General features: G+C 37.5%; 1 protein-coding gene across 2 annotated transcripts; it reads right to left on the bottom strand.

The window, feature by feature from the left end:
- Positions 1 to 1,672: 1,672 nt before the first annotated feature.
- pisd (phosphatidylserine decarboxylase) lies at positions 1,673 to 19,036 on the bottom strand. 2 transcript variants are annotated; one of them, XM_026212452.1, is made up of 7 exons: positions 18,597 to 19,036; positions 13,985 to 14,150; positions 11,967 to 12,203; positions 10,291 to 10,429; positions 7,729 to 7,878; positions 7,353 to 7,513; positions 1,673 to 3,483 (listed from the first exon to the last, which is right to left on the bottom strand). In XM_026212452.1, exons 1-7 carry the CDS (start codon positions 18,797 to 18,799, stop codon positions 3,259 to 3,261), a joined length of 1,281 nt encoding a protein of 426 aa, XP_026068237.1. In that variant the 5' UTR covers positions 18,800 to 19,036; the 3' UTR covers positions 1,673 to 3,258. The 2 variants fall into 2 exon arrangements, with proteins under 2 accessions (XP_026068237.1, XP_026068238.1); XM_026212453.1 differs by having other exon boundaries at positions 18,797 to 19,035.
- Positions 19,037 to 19,943: the final 907 nt, after the last annotated feature.

Below are 19,943 nucleotides of genomic sequence, written 5' to 3'. Positions count from 1 at the left end.
AGTTACCCAAAGGTTTGCAAAGACAGAGGAGAGAGAGTCTTAACATTTAAAACATAATTAATATATATATATATATATATATATATATATATATATATATATATATATTCATTTAGGAGTCAGTTGATGATAGATTCAAAGGGAAACTCTTAACTGTAAATGTTAACCATTAAAATGCTGGTAAATTGATGATCCACTGTCTTGAGACTTTTGCATATTATAAACATATTTTAGTTTTACTTTCAAACTATTCCCCTTTAAGAAAGAAATACTAACCATAGAGGTATTGTGCAAAATGATCATAAATTCATATTGGATCTCATTCGAACAATCGTTTTCAGAAACTTTAGTCTTTTTTATTATTTGCGCAGGGGTGGTTATATTAATAGTGTAAACAAAAACGAAAATATGACTCCAAACGTAGTAAGAGGAAATTCTAGGACAAATAAATGGAAATAAGTATTCATGTGGTTCTCACGATGATGAACGTTTTGTCAGTGCAGACTGCCAGTAGGGGGAGATAAAAGCTTGTAATTGTAATAAAATCATATTTTCTTCCCTCCCAAGTCGCATTTTTTTGTTTTATTCATTGGCTTGCTCTCTTTAATACTATAACTTAAAACGTATAGCTACGTTTAGTGATAGTTATATTGTGTTTTGATATCACTGTGCTTCCTTCTAAAGCTGTATGCTTGAGAGGGTAGAGAAGACTATTTATAAAAAAAAATAAAATTAATGTTAATGTTTTACGGGTTAAAAATGTTCCCGATATTCATTCAATTAATAAATCATTTAGCTAGCTTAAACTGCAATTAAGCTTGATTCACAAACTCAATGTCATTTAAATACAATGTCATTTTCAATCTATATTAAGAAAGGGTGTACACTGATACTGTATGTCATTCAGTGATTTTTTTTTTCTTCTTCATTTTTGTTGACAGTGGTGCTACCCTTAAAGTTTTACAAAGGAGCATAGGTATTTTCGGCAGAAAATATGTTTTTTTTTTTTTTTGTAAAGCTAAAATAACGGTAGTTGTTGTATGGCGTCTGATGGTAAATTGAACGCAGTTGTTAGGGTGGCATGGGGATACACACCAAAGTAAACAGAAAGGAAATATCTGACTTCATACGTGGTCTAGGAAGAAAGTGCTAAGAGATGCACATTGATTTGATTCTCACAATATTAACTTTGTTTGGTCACTACAGACCTGGCGCCAGAGTGGGGGAAGCTTAAAATGAAACCTCCAGAACACGCGGGGGAGTGAAGAGGGTCGCGCGGGCTTCTCGAAGCTTCGCTCAATGGTTCTGTGGGTGACGTCACTTTTAAAATGATAAATATCCCACACAATCTTACTATTAATATTTAGTTATAAAACAATGCATCTTAAATGAGAATAATTTTAAATAAAGTAGGCTATAGCATGTCACATACGTTGCTTGATCCAGTTCCTGATTCAGCACTTTCAATTCTGCTGAGATTTTGTTCATTATTATTCAGGCTTAATACATAATGATAAATGACTTTCCTCAAACACCGCGGTCATATTTATCCTTTTTATATTCCCCATGTTTATACAAACTGTCCTGAGAACACAAACTGTATATTAACATTTTCCTGCTCAAGAAGCTGCAAACCTATTAGCTGAAAAAAAAGATACTGTAGGCAAAACGCTACAATGTTATTAAATCTTTATATTAATATCACAAATTTATATAACACAACATTTTAAATAACCTTCAAAATGTATTAATGACATGTTTCTTGCATCTGAACTAGTTTGAAATTAATGTCAGTGTTACATGAATAATTGATGAGACTTTTCTCCAAAAGAGTGTGGCCCAGTGCACAGAAAAGCCCAGTGTTTTCAACACATTCAAAACAAAATTTCCAGAGTCCTTCTCCTAATCTTCATACACATGTGTGGTCCAGATTAGGAGGGTCCGGAGGGTCTTTATCCTTAGCTCAGGGTGTAGAAATTGTCTGTTGAACTTGCCAAGTGCTGGTTAATAAAATAAAAGTCCAAGAACAAAAAATATAAGCCATACAACCACAAGACCTAGATTCATATCAAAAGGGGGTAAAACGTGTGTTAGTAAAAAATATATCTTGTGTTTTGGCACTAATCAAGTTGAGACAGCATAACACTTAACATTTATCTCCCAACTAATTGCTAGACCAACAAGCGAAGGCATTCTTCAATGCCAGAGAACAACAGCAGTGATAAATGTCGACCATCTTTTCCAAAACTCATTCTTAGTGAGTAAATGTGGCCAAGATTTTACTGTCAAAATGGCTTGCACCTTCATGAAGAGCAGAAGTTGGACGGAGAGAATGGTTTTAAAGATAAGCATTCTTAGGGTGACCAAATGTGCCATTTTCCCAGGACACGTCCTGGCCAGGATTTCTATATTGTCTAAAATATCCAGGTTCTGGCTTTGGTTTCCTGTTTTCATTCTTAATGAAAGTAATGATTGTTTGACCATTAACATGCAGACATTGTACGTAATCAACCATTCATGGTGCGTGAGAAACCGGGGTCTACAGAGAACAGTGAAAGCGATGCAGATACGTGTACATATTAGTGTTCCACTTGAAGCAGCACTGAGCATACCGATCAGTGTATGATACCAAAGTACCGTGAGAGCAATTACGGTACTTTGTTATACAACAATTAGTCTGCGCAGCACAAACAAAGCCAAAAACGTAAATATTTTAGGGAATGTAGAAATCCTGGCCAGGATACGTCTTGGGAAAATAACACATTTGGTCACCCTAAGCATTGTCAAATACCAAGGTACCAAATAATGATGGCCTCTCATACATTCCCAATGCTTGCAGAGTTAGCTCTGGAAGTCCTGAACCCTTCAAACCCTTCACACAGGTTGACTCAAGCCAAAGGCAATATGGGCAAACACTAAAACAAAACAAAATAGTTTTACTAAAACAAAATAGAAAAATAATTTAGAGTCCAAAAACTTCAGGGTGGCATTTCATGGTAAACAAATACAACGTGATGGTCTAAGCTTTGCTTATTTTACAAAAAAAAAAAAAACCTACGTACCCTAACACAACGACTGTGAGAACCCAATGGCAATAATGCAACAGTGGTGGTTGATTGAGTACATATGAACACACATGTATCTCAGTTTAAACAGAGTGCATCTCTGCAAATGTGAATGTATTAGTTTTTGAGACCCTGAATGCATCTGCACACATTAGTGTGTCCATCATCAGATTCCGTTCCCCTCTCATAGGCGTTACATTGTCCCAAGAGGTTCTCCAAAACGGATCTTCTGGCCTGCTTTCAAATTAAAGGTAAAATCCCGTGGAGCTTCGAATAACAGTACAATAGTGGAGCCCAAGTTGAATTCGCCCAGGTGTTCTCCTTTTCTCATGCTGACCCCTTCCTGGTTGTTGTTCGTTACGTAGCTGAAGTCATTGTAAGTTCCTTTGCTGTATCGAGGGTTGTTGGTGCGGAGCTCCTAAAGAGAGAAAAAAACAACAACTTGTTATTATAACTGCACTACAACCAAATGGTTTGCCTTTTAAAAATCCAACTACCCTCCAAATCTGGTACTTATAACAGATGGGGAACCTCTCTATTTATTTTATTATAAATTAAATCCAAATCCATTAGATTTAAGGAAAACGTACTTTAAGAAATGGGATATTTTGAAATAAGCAGGGTCACTTTCTCAAGTCGCATCCTGCTACTGAAACAGGTGACACTACCGTCTACTTTCAAACACTCGTCTCACCTATTATTAACCCAAATTGTTACGCAAGCTCACTGTCTAGTGGTCTGATTGTGTCCCATTAGGAATGAGGCCAAATCCACTCTTAGCGGTGTAGCTCAATATTCTGCTAAAGCTGAATGCTTTAAATATATCATATGCCAATTCAGAAATTAAACCATATAGGCCAAAACATTTTTTCTCTATTTAATGCGTGCATGCACTTCTTAAGCACACCAGTAAGTGATCATTGTTGATAAATCCCACACGTTCTTGAGCACCATGTTTGTTCACATTCATGGTAATTTGCATTCAGAAATGCCTCGAATGAACCATGTATAGTGAAACACCTCCCTTTATAAATCACGTGAATCTATATGTCCTCACCGGAATCATGATAAAGAAAGTGGTACCGACTGAGAAGCCATTCTGTGCTCTCACTAAACAGATCAGCGCCATCTTTGAAAATGCGTTCTCTGCACAGTTCATGGGTTGCCAAATCTTTCATTGAAGCGAAATCAGCCATGACACTATAGCTAATTACTTTCCAGCTGTCATTTATAGCTATTCACAACAAGCTTGAACTATGAAATTATTAATGGAGTATTTGCAATTAAAGGACAGTCTTTATGTAGTACCACCATTCTATCTCTAGATTCTCTGTGTAAGCATGCTTAGAGTTGTGCTTATATTTACAAGTAAAATTACAAGTTGGTAGATCCCACACTTTTTGTGAAACTGTTCTTACACACTCATTACGCACACATCATCATTTATCGACTCATTACTGTTGATAATTAGTTAATCAAAACCTACATTACTGCCTTTCTCAAGCCCGGATTTGTAGGGAGCAATGAACACTGTGTAGGGAGCATGTCAATGGGAACACAGTTCAAGCACGTAGCTCAGTTCTAATGAGCTGATGATCTAAATCGGGTGTGTTAACTAAGAGAGACACACAAAATATGCAGACTCGGGCATCTGTTGTTGCTGTCTGGTAGTTTGTTGTTATGGTTCTGCAAAGGACTGGGACTTTATTGCTACTTTGTGCACCAACAAATTATTGCAAAAAATTCAAAGCACGTGTGAGTTGAGCGTTCACAAATGCAAAGTTAGACAAATCAGTACATGTGCACAGTACACATTTGCTAAAAAAATAAAATAAAATTAAACCTAACTAAAAAAAAAATAAGGCAACCTCTTTCACTCAACTTGTTAACTCAACTAGCAAACGACAGCTTAAAAACTTTAGTTCATGTAACGAATAAAAGTCAGTCTACTGAGTGTTAAAAGATCTGTCAGAGCAAACAAAGATCTTTAGCATTTAGCAATGCTAATCCTTTTTTAACAATCAACTTTCATTTAAATTTGTTTATTTACAAAGCCTTCTACATAATATGTGAAGTATATGTCTCTGAAAAATAAAGGCAAACATTCATGCTGAAAGAAAAATGTATTAAACAAGTTGCAACAAGATGACATATACAGTACCTCAGCAGACAATTCTTAACCGAGCTGAGGATCAACAAATTTTAAATGAGTAAAATTATTAACTCTTATTCACATGACTGCTAACAGACAGTGAACAGCAGCAGCAAAAATTAAACCAGTACAATTTTAAACAATAATATTTTAGTAATAATTAACAATGTTTTCAAGCTGCAATGCCTGCTGGTAACTTGTGCAATATTGTTCAGTGTAAAATAGTTTGTTCAGATGGACTCGATATGAAAACATTTGGATACTCTGTGAACAAATACTTGAATATCTAAGGTAAAACAACCTTTGCTAGCCACATGTTTAGAGTACTTTTGTTCAGTTCCCACAAAAACTATAAAAAAAAGAAAGTTAAACTGACTTTGAAAGTTGGATTTTTCCAGTATTCAGATTACAGTTACAGATACAAATACTAGCTGCTACATGAAAATGTAAATATGTAATGTCATAATTATAAAGTTTTGGCAATTTACATATGTAATTGTTGCATTAGGCTATGAATTAAGCATATATTGGTAATAACTATTTCAAGTCTTTTCATTTACAGTAGCATGAACCACGAGTAATTGAGCAACTCAAGTATTTTAAAAAAAAGATATCGAATAGCAGAAATCAGTAGTTGTGCAACCCCTGATTTGTGGACAGGAGAGGGTGACATTTGAAGAAGCAGCAATTCTCAAATAAGAAGAACATTTTAGCAAACTGTGCTATTATTGTGGTTCAGTGTTATTTTTATACCAGTTAGTAGTTCATCCATCATATAAAAACTGCTCCACATGGCTCTTGGGGATTAATAAAGGCCTCCTAAAGCGAAGCAAAGAAAACGATCATACATGTGTTCACAAGAGAGCGGTGTTCCAGCAGATGACGGAGGCCTTCTATTGGACTAATCAATATCAACACCCATTCATTGCCATTATAAAGCTTGGAGGCGCCAGGACATTTTTTTTTTACAAATATTCGTCTGAAAGAAGAAGGTCATATAAACCTAGGAGCCTTGAGGTCATTTTCATTTTTGGGTGAACTATCACTTTAATTTCAGTTAGTTTTGCTTAAATTTGTTTTTAATCTCATATTTATAGTTTATTTCAGCTTTCAGTTTTTAATAGTGACTTTGGACAGCACTGTTAAAGCCTGTCCGAGAAGATTCATTTCACAGAATTGCTGCTACAGCTTTCAGAGCAGTGCATATCAATACTGCTGGACAAATCACCTCCTGTGATTAATGTTCCTGTTTTTATGTAGAAACTGCACTTTTATTTGTGAGATGTTATTGAGAGATTATAGGCTGTTGTTAATTTTTTTTTTTTTTTTTTTTGGTGCTACTGCTTTAAAAATAGCTGCAGTACAAAAATGGCTGGACAAACAGCTGGATACCATGAACTAGATGTTGCACAACCACAATATTTCGAATCAAACAGCTATGAAGTTTTGAACGAGGAGAATCACCCTGTGAGTCAAAGTGCTTATGAGTGGTTTTGCTGCAATGTGTACTGGAGCTTTTCATAGATAACATTCTACTGTAGAAGATCACAGTTATTTTGATCATGCAAAGAGCAAAGATTGAATATACAGATTTTAATATGATTTTACCATGTATTACTTTGGAAGGCGTTTGTCTTTCAAAACACAGTAAAGTGCACAAATTCACAAACTTTTTTGTCATCTGATCCTCTTTTTTCTAATATATTTTTATTTGAAGTACCGCTGAGATCATTTTAAAAGAAATAATTTTAACAATGAAGTATCTCACATGTCTGGCGTTGATAACATGACATGCAGGTAAACAAATATATATATATATATATATATATATATATATATATATATATAAATATTTTGAAATATTGGCCATATTCTCCTATAGCATTTACATGAACCTTAACAGCCTGATGTATCGAATATAATACTCAACTTGCACAAATATTTTTTTTTTCTAAAGGTCTAATAAACTGTTCCATTTCAAAACGTTCTTTTTCCAACTGTTATTTCATATGTCAGGTTTTAAAGGGTTATTATTAGGGGGTACTACTCCTTTAAACACACATTCTTTTGCAGAAGCTAAAAAAAGAGAAAAAGAGTGATATTTGTATTTCACTGCAGAGAAAAAAAGTTCTAACCTTGTCAAAATAGATGCGTATAGATCCCACATTTGTTGCTCCTACAGCCGTGAGTGAAAAGAAACCATGCGTCCACTCCCCACTCAAGACCACCCGCTCATTATGGCAGAAAAGTTCCTTGATCCAACGCGCAACTCCCGGGTTCACAGACATCAGAGAACCTATAATACACACAAACATATCAGACTATGCTCTGTGCTTCGGTTATGTAACAACACTCTGATGGTATCGCACTGCTCAGCCGCCATCAGATTAGAGAAGACGCTTATAACTTAAGAATATAAGACCTAAAGTCACTGTTGACTAATCTTTTAATAACAAATCATATTTTCAAAAAGCAAAGCGAAATAGAAAGAGAACATATAATGCCGCTGACCTGGGAAGTGGCGTCTGTGTGCCACCCTCCAGTCTGTAGGCGAGTGGAAGCAGTGGTAGTCACCTGGAGCCAGGTAAACTACGCAGTGAAACAACTCATTCCCCTCTTTAGTGACCAGGGCATCCTGGTACGTGCCAGGATCATCCTCATCTGAACAAGGTGAGAAAAACTAAAGTGATTATTTTCAATAATTGGTAGGAAAACCAATTTGAAACATACCGGACAGTTTGTTTTTTTATTGTCCTCACATGGCCTATAAGCTTTGCATGATTTACCCAAGGAGATGTTTCTTGATGTTCAGATTGGTCAGACAAGAATTTAGGGTTAGGCACAGGTCTTTCAACATTCATATCAGTATACAATTCCTTTTTTTGTTGTTGAGATTTTAGAGGTATTGATCAAAAGTCTTTTTTTATTTATTTTTTAAAGAAATTAATGCTTTAATTCTGTAAGGCCTCACTAAATTGAGCAAAAGTGACACTAAAAACATTTATAATGTTACAAAATATTTCGTATAAATATATATATTTGATAAAGAATCCTGAAAAACTCCTGGAATCCTTAAAATGCATCACCATGTCTGTTTTGAAGACGATGATAATATAATGACATTTTTCTTGAGCACCAAATTATCAGAATGATTTCTAAATGATCATGTCACACTGAAGACTGTGGCTGCTTGAATATTCAGATTTTCTATCACAGGAAGAAATCACATTTAAAAAATATTCAAATAGAGAAAAGTTTGACAGTTTTAAATTGTAATAATAATTCGCTGTACTCTTGATCTAATAAATGCAGCATTGGTAAACATAAGAGACTTAAAGTCAAACATACAGTGATGCAAAAATAACAATACGGACTGTGAAGAAAGAAAACTCAATGTAAACCAAAATGTTACATACAGGTCCTTCTCAAAAATTAGCGTATTGTAAAAGAAAAGTGTTTTTAATACAAAAAAAGTCAACCTTCAAATAATTATGTTCAGTTATGCACTAAATACTTGGTCGGGAATCCTTTTGCAGAAATGACTGCTTCAATGTGGCGTGGCATGTAGGCAATCAGTCTGTGGCACTGCTGAGGTGTTATGGAGGCCCAGGATGCTTCGATAGCGGCCTTAAGCTCATCCACAGTGTTGGGTCTTGCGTCTCTCAACTTTCTCTTCACAATATCCCACAGATTCTCTATGGGGTTCAGGTCAGGAGAGTTGGCAGGCCAATTGAGAACAGTAATACCATGGTCAGTAAACCATTTACCAGTGGTTTTGGCACTGTGAGCAGGTGCCAGGTCGTGCTGAAAAACGAAATCTTCATCTCCATAAAGCTTTTCAGCAGATGGAAGCATGAAGTGCTCAAAAATCTCCTGATAGCTAGCTGCATTGACCCTGGCCTTGATAAAACACAGTGGACCAACACCAGCAGCTGACATGGCACCCCAGACCATCACTGACTGTGGGTACTTGACACTGGACTTCAGGCATTTTTGCATTTCCTTCTCCCCAGTCTTCCTCCAGACACTGGCACGTTGATTTCCGAATGATATGCAAAATTTGTTTTCATCCGGAAAAAGTACTTTGGACCACTGAGCAACAGTGCTGCTTCTCTGTAGCCCATTTCCTGCACACGCCTGTGCACGGTGGCTCTGGATGTTTCTACTCCAGACTCCCCCAAGGTCTGGAATCAGTCCTTCTCCACAATCTTCCTCAGGGTCCGGTCAACTCTTCTCGTTGTGCAGCGTTGTTTGCCACACTTTTTCCTTCCCACAGACTTCCTACTGAGGTGCCTTGATACAGCACTCTGGGAACAGCCTATTCGTTCAGAAATTTCTTTCTGTGTCTTACCCTCTCGCTTGAGGGTGTCAATGATGGACAGCAGTCAGGTCGGCAGTCTTACCCATGATTGCGGTTGTGAGTAATGAACCAGGCTGGGAGTTTTTAAAAGCCTCAGGAATCTTTTGCAGGTGTTTAGAGTTAATTAGTTGATTCAGATGATTAGGTTAATAGTTCGTTTAGAGAACATTTTCATGATATGCTAATTTTTTGAGATAGGAATTTTGGGTTTTCATGAGCTGTATGCCAAAATCATCAGTATTAAAATGATAAAACACCTGAAATATTTCAGTTGGTGTGCAATGAATCTAAAATATATGAAAGTTTAATTTTTATCATTACATTATGGAAAATATCACAATATGCAGATTTTTTGAGAAGGACCTTTTACTCATTTGAAAATTTACTAGAAAATGCCTTACATGGAAAACAAACTGGCGACTGTAATTAGAGCCTGCTTAACTTTGCTACTGTTGTGACAATCAGTTAAGTGTGTTATTTTCTGCTGACTGTGCAGTGTGCATGCAAATTGATAAGAGTGAGTGATACTCTCCTTCCTGAAGTTGTGATTCTTTCCCAAGTCGTGTTTACAAACTAAAAATAGATTTAGCTGCTTGGAAAGCCTTGCATTAAATGTCGCTGTTACAAATGTTGTAGTGTTTATCTTGTGATGTTCCAATATTAAAGGATTTTTTGTCCTACTTGATAAAAATGACAAATTTATCGAGACTTACTTCTGTTAGTGGATAAATTCTCGGTCCAGTTGCGCGGCCCGAGGAACGTCTCCAGTGAATAGGTCACTCCCTTCACCTGCTCGACCTCACAGTTCTTCACGCGGCCAAAGTGAAGGATCTTGCCATCAGCTGGACTGATCTGTAGAGCAAATCAACAGTCATAGTAAACTTAACTAGTCCGCAAGGATCTTTGTCGAACAGGGATGTGCCATATTGTGATATAATATCTGGATATTTTCTGGGATTTTATCGATAATGATAATTAGATGATATTTTGCTGTGTGTAATTGTGCTGGTAGCTTAAGGATACCATGGGCTCCAAAAGTTTTAGGTATTCTTCACATTCTGTGTGGTGGTCAGTTCATTTGATCATTTTGCATTATTGACACACTGTTTTCCAAATGAATGTTGTTCTGTGCTTTGACGCAATGTATTTTGTTTAAAGCACTATATAAATAAAGGTGATTGATTGATTGACAAATAGAAATTAATCTTTTCCAATAAGTTTGAACTGATTTGTACATTTAATGGGCATTTTTAACTTTAGAAAGCCATTATTTTAAAAGTGTCCATTATCAGTTGAGTCAAATTGAATCAGTGATTTAGATTCGGCTGGCTGTTACCAAGCAAATTTAGAAGTTGCATCTGAAGTAGGGTGACCATATGCACCTTCTTATATGGGACATGTCCCAGCCAGGATTTTAATAATGCCTAAAACATCCAGAGCAGAAAGCGATTTGAAAGCATAAGGAGCCGTCTGCTCTGCTCTTCATAGCTCTCATAAATGTTACACAACGCTCAACCTGCACAGTGCAAATTGCCAAAACATGGATATTTTAGGAAATATTAAAATCCTGGCTGGGAAGTGTCCCTTATGAACGGCGCATATGGTCACCCTCTTATCTGAAGTGGCATTAGATATATTTACACACTGATTAATGCCTGAAATGAATGCATTTACCTGCAATTACAAATGCATAAACACATTGCGCTACACCAAATACACAAAATAATGTTCTTTTTAGCAACATCATATGAACCATTTAATAAGTTGTAATTGAACCAAATCAATGGTCAATTCATTTAGAACGAAACCCCATCATGTTGCTCAGAGATGCAAAACAGCGCTGTGGCTTTGTTTGGAATTATTTTTGTTGTTGAAATAGCACAAAAACAGGAAATATGGTGTCTAAAATGTAAGTCTCTTCAAATATTAACTTCTTGTTTATTGAATTTTCTGCCACCAATTGTTCATTTGTGATCATTCTAAAGGCATTTTAATAGACTGAATCATGCAGTGAAAGAACGCTCTAATGTTCTAACAATTATGATATTATCGCAGACGATATAACACACACTAGGTCGACATATTGTTTATTTGGTATATTTCTGTATTTACATTCCAACATAAGTAGATGGAATATGCAAAATTATCAAAATCAAATAAATATTTCAGACACCATGTAAATTTCATTTCAATAATAAAATGAAAATATTTGAATCTCCAAAATGTATAACATTTAGTCCATCTATTGGCTCTATTGAAATTGAAAATTTACGTACATGCTTGCATATGCACCCATTCTCTTGGGATTGCATATGAATGAAATTGAATGGGGGAAAAAAATCTATTCCATCTACAAAGAAAGCTTCTACAGTTACAGACTCAGACTCACCACGCAGTGGGAGTCGCACACTGGTCTGACTTGAGGCTTGAGTTTGCGCCGAAAAAACTCGCCCAAGTTTCTGTAGTGCTGTAGATCCTCTATGGCCGCTTCCTTCATGTTGACTCCAAACGTCCATATATACAATCTGAAGATAGGTTTCCGTAACCAATTTGGCAGGTCCACCTGGTTCAAGCGACCCCAGGCTCTGGAGAGAAGTCTTGTGGGTATGGACTTGTAGATTGTAACCTGCGACCCAAGAGACACCATGCTCAAATATCTTATACACAAAAGCAAACTTTTGAGACAAGTAAACACACTAAATGATCGTCCGCCTGCAAAGCCAATGTAAACTGCCACTTTATTTCTTTATATATCATCTGAGTAAAAATAAGTGATGTACCAAATTATTTGGCCACAACAGCAAAAAAAAAAAAAAAAAAAAAAAAAGATTTAGGTTTCAGTCAAAATGGTTTTGGAGGGCAGAAAACATTGACCAAAACAGGGACATGACATTCATATACAGTACTATGACCCAATTACCCAATTATATTTGTGTTCAGTTTTGGACTAAATGAAAAACACTCAATACAGCAGGGTTAAAACTCTTTAGATGCTCACATGCATCAGCCATAAGTTTACAAATTTAATGAATTATTAATTAATGAGTATAATTACATTTATGTTCAACAGGGTTTGCAGGGATCCTGTCTTATATTTCCTCTTTTACGTTTTTTCCCCCCTGCATGACTAACATATGAGCATGTGAGCATCTGAAGAGTTTTAACCCTGCTGTATTGAGTCAAGAACCTGCATATGGCTTTACGTCACCCTGCTGTGCACCATGTGCTCCAGTGTGTGCATTCCTAGAGTGTTTAGATCAGTGTAGCTCACTGATCGTTATTGATCTGGGCAAAAGGAATGACCCTAGATCAGAGTTACAGATAGTATGGAGGCTGATGCATGACAGGAGCTGACTGAGTGTTCACTGTAAGTGGATTACTGTAGTTAGCTTCAATCGCAGCTGACAGACAGGAGGCTAAATGTGGAGACTCTCGGAGTCTTACAAGGTTGGTGGGTTGTAGATAATTGGTTTAACAAGCAGGAAGTGTAGGATATCTGACCCAGAAAATTCTCTTTAAGAAGCAAAAGTGTGTCATCATATGTTCTCTTTTTTTTAAACAGCAAATAAATATTATGCCAAGATTAATACATTTATCCAAATCTCTCAGAAGGAACTGTAAATTAATTACTTTATAAAATACAAATTGAAAATTCAAATAAAAACGTTCCTAGAGTATTTTTAAAAAGTCAGCTCAATGTATTGATTATCTGTGCAATATGATTTATTATTAGTTTAAATAATGTATTATTATATTTACATTTGTTATATTTATTTAATTAAATTCCAGTTTCTAGTGGTAATGGTTTTGTTTGCTATATTTATGTTAATAATTCATAGTCATGATGCCATAACGCCTCCTGTATGTCCAACACATTTTTCTGTTTCTCTGTAACTTCCTGTCAGCCAGTGGAGATACGGTATCTGCTTCAGAGCATCAGCATGGGCTGACTGGCCATTTTTTTGTGGGAACTGAACAATAGTGGTGCAAGAACCACGGTGGCACGATGCCCTCGACTGGGTCTAGAGACAAACTGTTCCTCAGTTCAGAGCTGCACCGTGGGACAATGGCTCTTTTCACACGAGTCCCAATGGAGCTCAGAGCTCAGCGGGTCCATATGCAAGCAGCCATCTGCTGATAGCAGCACTTTCTGCTGACCTCACATCAGATTTGTAGCTGCCTTTCTTCTCTGGGTTATGAATGAAAAGTACTGATCCCAGATCAGGGTTACTTGGGGCATTATTCCTTTTTGATTCCAGTAATGTATATTCCTATAATCTTAGACAAAATTGCAAATGGCCATTACACACTGATTACTCACTTATGGATGGCATTTATGTCTCTGGATAGTGAGATTTTACAAACTCAAACACACAACATCAGTTTGTGGGCTCTATCTGTACTTACTCTGCTTGTGGGCCTCCAGCCTACTTTGGCAAGAGGTTTGAGTGCTCCAAAGGGCAGGATGTAGTAGAGGATGGACAGAGGCCATGAGCGAAGGCGGACAGTAGACCGGGACATGCAGCTCAGCTGGCCTAGTCGCCGCCGTAGGGCCAACTGTGGGAACTGCAACCTGCACAACACATCCGTGATGCCAAAGTGCACAAAATACTCAGACAGACACACGTGAAGTTTAAAGAAGGTGGAAATGAAAGATACATGCACAGATGGTCTGAATGTTGTCAAGCAGGGGTACTCCGTTCTGTTAATGGAGATCTATATGTGTATCATTCAGTTCAAACTATGCTCCAACCTGTTCTTGAAGATCTTATTTAATTGGTAATTGGATTGGTATTGAGCTAAACTGTGCCTGTAGACCTCCAGGAAGAGGATTGAGCACCACTGTTATAAAGAGAATCTCAAGAAACTTGTCAAGACCATTTCTGGATCATATTTTACCCTAAAAATCTTCAGAAAGAAGAAAGAATTGTGTGAATTTGGGCCAGGGTGATTTATATGTCGGTTCAATGAAAGACAGTGGAAAAAAATTATTTCTGCAGTACCATTTGTTGACACTAATAAAAAAAAAACTTTTTGACATTTTGACAACTAAGCATGTATTTCCAAAACCACTATTACCTCAAGGCAATCATTCATTTAAACATAAATAGTACATAAATATATAATATAATTAAGTTCTTGACAATCAAATTTGTCCACAATTGTCATTACCTTAAAAATTCAAAATAAAATTAATATTATTTAACTTAATTTTATATTATATAAAAATAATTTAAACTAAATACAAATATAATTATATTAAAAACATAGCTATCGACATGTATTTGTTTAATTGTATATGTTTTTAGTACAATAATGATAATACTCATTGAGAATAAAAAAATAAATAAAAAAAGTTTTTAAAAAATGTATACATTTGCTATAGAGTACAGTAATGGGAAATTGTGCGAAAATGTAATTTTCATGAATGTCATCAATGTCACAATGTCAAAAAAAAAAAAAAAAAAAAAAAAAAAACCCCGGAAAAAAAAACAACATAACACAACAGTCTAAGAAACACAATAGTCTTTTTAAATACAGTTTATTGTTTCTTATTGATTTTAGAGTGAAATGTTACCTAAACAAGCTTTCTTGAGATTCTTGAATAATAATAGAAAGAAGGAAGGAAAGATTTATAAAAACTCAGAAACATACACACAGCCCACACACACATACCAAAGACCAAACACAAAGACGGCCATACAGAAGAAAAAAGACAAACGCTAGAAAAGATTCCTGAGAGAGGAAAGAGAGAGAAACCGCAATTCTCCACTTTACATTAAAATCTAAGCTCATGGTCGTTTCCCACTGCTTTTCTTGACTACACTGACCATATACTCCTTTCAGCTCAATTCCACTTACATCAGTCTAAGCAAAGGCTGCTTTCACCTGCTTAACACCTCTAGTCTCATTTAGGGTTTATCATCACCTTCCTGCTACACTTGTGCTAGAAATGGTACATGAGGAGGAATACTTGACCAAAGGCCCGGGGCCAGTAAAAAAAAAAGCCACATTTTAATCAACATAAACCTATTTAACCAACAAGAACATGCATGTTTTTATGGGTCATGCCGAGTGGAAGCCATGAGGGACATCCGGCAGTAATCATAAAAAAAAAATTGTATCCAGCGCGTTATTTTTAGCACCAGTGCGGGTGGATTACATTCCAGATCAACACAACTGGAACGGCACGTGCAAGAATATTGCACCTCTATTCTGGTCCTGTTGGTGGAACGCGTTGACTTGTTTGGCTAGAACTGCTCGCTTTTTATTGAGAATGACACTAAGAGCTACTGCTTCTGGCTAAAGTGAGATTAGCTTTACTGTGTCAGTAAAGTGGGTCATATTTGGCCCTGAAAGTGATGACACAGCACCAGCGGGTTGACAGCTACCATCCAGGGCTGCAGCTACACAGGCTATCTATAGAATATAATACTGTGTCCACCCTAATCAGGATGAAACCGTTCTGACCTGTGGACAGAGGAGACTTAGCCATAGAAGGGTAACACAAACACTCAATGTGTCACCTGACTTTGCTCATCATACACACCAGAACATCTTTATGATGTTAATGAGGTAATAATCCTCAAGTGTTTTGACGATAAAAACTATAGCAACACTCACGCCAGGTTTGTCGGGCTCACTGGGCAACCTTTTGGTGCCTGGAGTACATTATTTCCCTCCACAATCTTAAAGTACAACGACCTGTCGTGCGTCATCATAACAGCATCTGATGTGCAGGCCTCTCCCACAGAAAGGTGTCAATTTTTATTGCTCTTACTCTAAATGTAGATACACTGCAGCAGGCATAACATCAGACCATACTTTGGAGACCAGTCTAGTCATAGCTCTGGTATGAGCAAATGTAAAAATTGATGCTCAAAGTCCTTTGTAAAAGAAAGTGAGTCCACTTGGCAGCCATCTTGGTAAACACACCAAAGAGAAACTTCCACTTAAGTACGGCTTCTATGTATTTGAAAGTTGAAAGACTGAAATCTCTGAAGTTTTTTGTCAATGTAACATTGAAATAATATTGCTTCATGCCGCTACCTAAAACTCAAAAATTCAATTCAGTTTCCAAACACTAGTGGGCAGTAGTGATGATTATTATTGGGGTAGATTATTAATTTGTAAACTAACTCACTTTGATGTTGGCATCATAAAATGTTCTATATGTATGGCTTTTCTGACAAAGTAAACTTGCTCGATAGCTCACCTGGTACAACACTGCACTTGCATTGCAGAGCATATATGTACAAGTCCCATGAAATATAAGAGCTCAAAAGCGTATGCAAGAAATTTAAATTGCGGGGTTGCTTCAGCAAATGCGTTTGCATTTCATGTCTGCTTTTGTTAACACTACTGGTTAGATTTAACAAGGTTAAGTCTAGACAGTACATAATTTTCAATGATGATTGAATCAATTTCGGTACTGCTGCAAAATGTACAACAACTTACGTAATAAAAAGTTGCCAAATTTACTTTAATCTGACATGTACGTTCAGTTTTAAAATGGACAATTCACAAATTTTCAAGAAGCAATGTAATATAATTTTGCAGAAATGTTGCCAGTGTGCCTGGGTTACTGGTTTTTAATGTTGCACTTCTTTTACTCAAGTAATACAAAAAAACTAATACGCATGAGCATTCAAATGTAAACAAACAGGTAATGCCTCTATTTAAAAAAGCATTTAGCAATGTAAACTGTGAAACATTATTACATAATGCTTAATATGGCCTATGATTAGACAGCTTCCTACCTCCTGCTCACATTTTTAAAAAATGTATTTATTTAAATTTATGAAAAATTCTACATAAACTGTCCTGAACCTGGCAGACAAGCATTTCTGCCTGGCAGTAAAAAAAAAAAAAGACAAAAGACTTACATTAAAGCTTGGATTTGAGCCAATACGGAGGGCTCTTTTCACTTGGGACACTAAGCAACCACGTAGAAGCCCATAGCAACGTCCTAGAATCACAAACGCAATTTTGCCGATGCCACCACCATTAACCTTTTCTTGAAAAAAATCTAGTTTCCTTTATCATAACATATTTAGAGATAAAATTAGCTACTCATTACACAACCTAACAATGAACCTGATAACCTGCGTTTACCACTAAATTTGTAAAAGTGCTGTGCAAATGCCCGGTATAACCTTTCACATTAAACACTTTTAGAGCTGTGCATTATGTAACCTCATTCTAGCGGATGGCAAATCCAGTAATGCCAAAGTGTGCGCTGCGCCCTAGTGCGCTTAAGCGGCTCTAAACAATGATTGTGGGTTTTTACGAGAGCTTTCAGTCATCAGGTTATCATTCAATTGAATTTAGAGCATTTCTACCCCTCCCCCATCCTGTCCAGAGCAGATGAATAGCCATCGAAAAACCTTGCAGTTCTACAGCTATTCACAGTCTATTACTCAAACTGCGGAGGCTGTTTGAGAGCTGATGATTGCAGCCAGTGAAAAAAACAACTTAAAGTCTTCGGATTCGGATTCAGACTCTTTCTCTTTCACACACACTCTGTCCTACATAGCCCCCCTCGTTTCTTCATTGCAGGCACATATTGGCCAATCAGTGGCTGAATCTGAGCCTCCCTTAGCTCTTTGCATCTTTCGCTCAGTCAAGGGGAACAGCATCTGCTCCAAGTAGAGCTATGCAAATGGTGTGGATTGTATTGGACGGAGAGTGCTAGCAACAGATTTATGTTATGTTGCAATTAAGGCTAACACAATTGCCGGGACAGTGAGGGGGGCTCATCCGGGGTGACCGAGTCCAATGACACTAACTCACACTGCACACTGATTGTCCCTCTGCAGGGTGCCCCAGTTCATGCAAGGTCTGTGTAATCCCTCTCGCTCGTCCACTTTCCAGCTCCACTGATCCTTCAATTGTCCTCTCTCACTCTGAGTGCCCCGACAACAACTGTTCTAGATGCAGCCAGCAATATTCACCTGTCATCCACACACATTCTCAGCCTGAACTACATCCTAGCATCTCACACACTCCCTGCCGGTACCTGAATCGGCTCCGGTGGCTGAGCTGAGTCGGGACCCCCGGGGCTCCAGGGCCTCCCGTGCCGGCGTTGTTGGCGCCGTGTGCGGGCTCCCCTGTTGCTCCCGCTGAGGAGCCCGGTGGACGGAAACGCCGCACATCAACCCTGACTCTGTGGAGGTTATAGCAAGAGGGAGAGCTGTTCAAAGACCTGCAGCATCTCACCATTTCCCCGCAGCGCTCCTCACCGGCCCCTTCTGCTTCTGCTGCTTCAGACTCCCCTGACACATGATCACTGTGGAGGGATTAGTGCGTATGGCAGGCTTCAGCCCTCTCTCACGCTCTCTCCGTCCGTCTGGCTTGGTGGTTTTCCGCTGCAAAGCTTAAAGACCAGCCCTCACTGCTGGTCACGTGTGGGATGCTTCACTGCGATTGGTCAGCCGGAGGCTGAATCCACCTTCTCTTCTAAGCCGCTGCGGAATTCAAGGCCTGGTGCTGCTGGGACGGTGGGTGATATGAAAAGGAGGAGGAGAGGGAGGGGTTTGTAAACAGACAATCCTGTCAGCATGTGCTCAGTAGATTCTGAATTTCATCTATGACCCCATCCCCCCCATCTCTTTCGCTTTCTCAACTGAAGGATAAAGAGCAGCTGTTTTATTTACTTGCATTTTATTTTAAGAACATTGGTTTCTGCATGTTCTATAAAACATTTTAGTAAAGCAACAATAGGTAAAATGTAGGTAAAATCTATGAATCATGGTAATCAAAGCACTTGGAAGTGGTTTTGGCACTGTGGGCAGGTGCTAAAGTCCTGCTAGATGAGGAAGAAAGCATCTCCATAAAGCTTGTAAGCAGATGGAAGCATAAAGTGCTCCAGAATTTCCTGGTAGACGGCTGCATTGACTTTGGATTTGATAAAACACAATGGACCGACACCAGACGTCACGGCACTCCAAATCATCTCTGACTTCAGAAACTTCACACTGGACTTCAAGCTGCTTGGATCCTGTGCCTCTCCAGTCTTCCTCCAGACTTTGATTTCCAAATAAAATGCAAAATTTACTTTTATCTGAACAGAGGACTTTGTACCACTGAGCAACAGTCAAGTTATTTTTCTCCTTATAGCCCAGGTAGGATACTTCTGACATTGTTTCTGTTTCAGAAGTTGCTTGGTAGCCCTTTTGTGAATTTCTTTCTTGCCTATTCTACACATTAAATACTTTGACAACCTGGCCTAAACACAAGTATACAACCACTTAAATAATAAAAAAAGACTTACAAAGGAAATCTTCACACTCAATTGTACAGTGACACAATAAGAGGTCCGTTGATCTTCTTAAAGGACTCCACTCCACTCACTGTCTTTGTACTA

The sequence above is a fragment of the Carassius auratus genome, chromosome 30 (genome assembly GCF_003368295.1).
Source record: "Carassius auratus strain Wakin chromosome 30, ASM336829v1, whole genome shotgun sequence".
Taxonomy (NCBI): domain Eukaryota; kingdom Metazoa; phylum Chordata; class Actinopteri; order Cypriniformes; family Cyprinidae; genus Carassius; species Carassius auratus.
Note: the sequence above shows the minus strand (reverse complement) of the source record. Positions and strands in the feature narration are given on the sequence as shown.

Excerpts from the sequence above, each read along its gene's own strand:
- pisd (XM_026212452.1), bottom strand. The coding sequence starts at position 18,799 with ATGGTGAGATGCTGCAGGTCTTTGAACAGCTCTCCCTCTTGCTATAAC. Across the intron at positions 10,430-11,966 it reads TGTGCGACTCCCACTGCGTG|ATCAGTCCAGCTGATGGCAA; the intron begins GTGAGTCTGAGT and ends TTTGCTCTACAG. Across the intron at positions 3,484-7,352 it reads TACGCATCTATTTTGACAAG|GAGCTCCGCACCAACAACCC; the intron begins GTTAGAACTTTT and ends TTCTCTCTTTAG.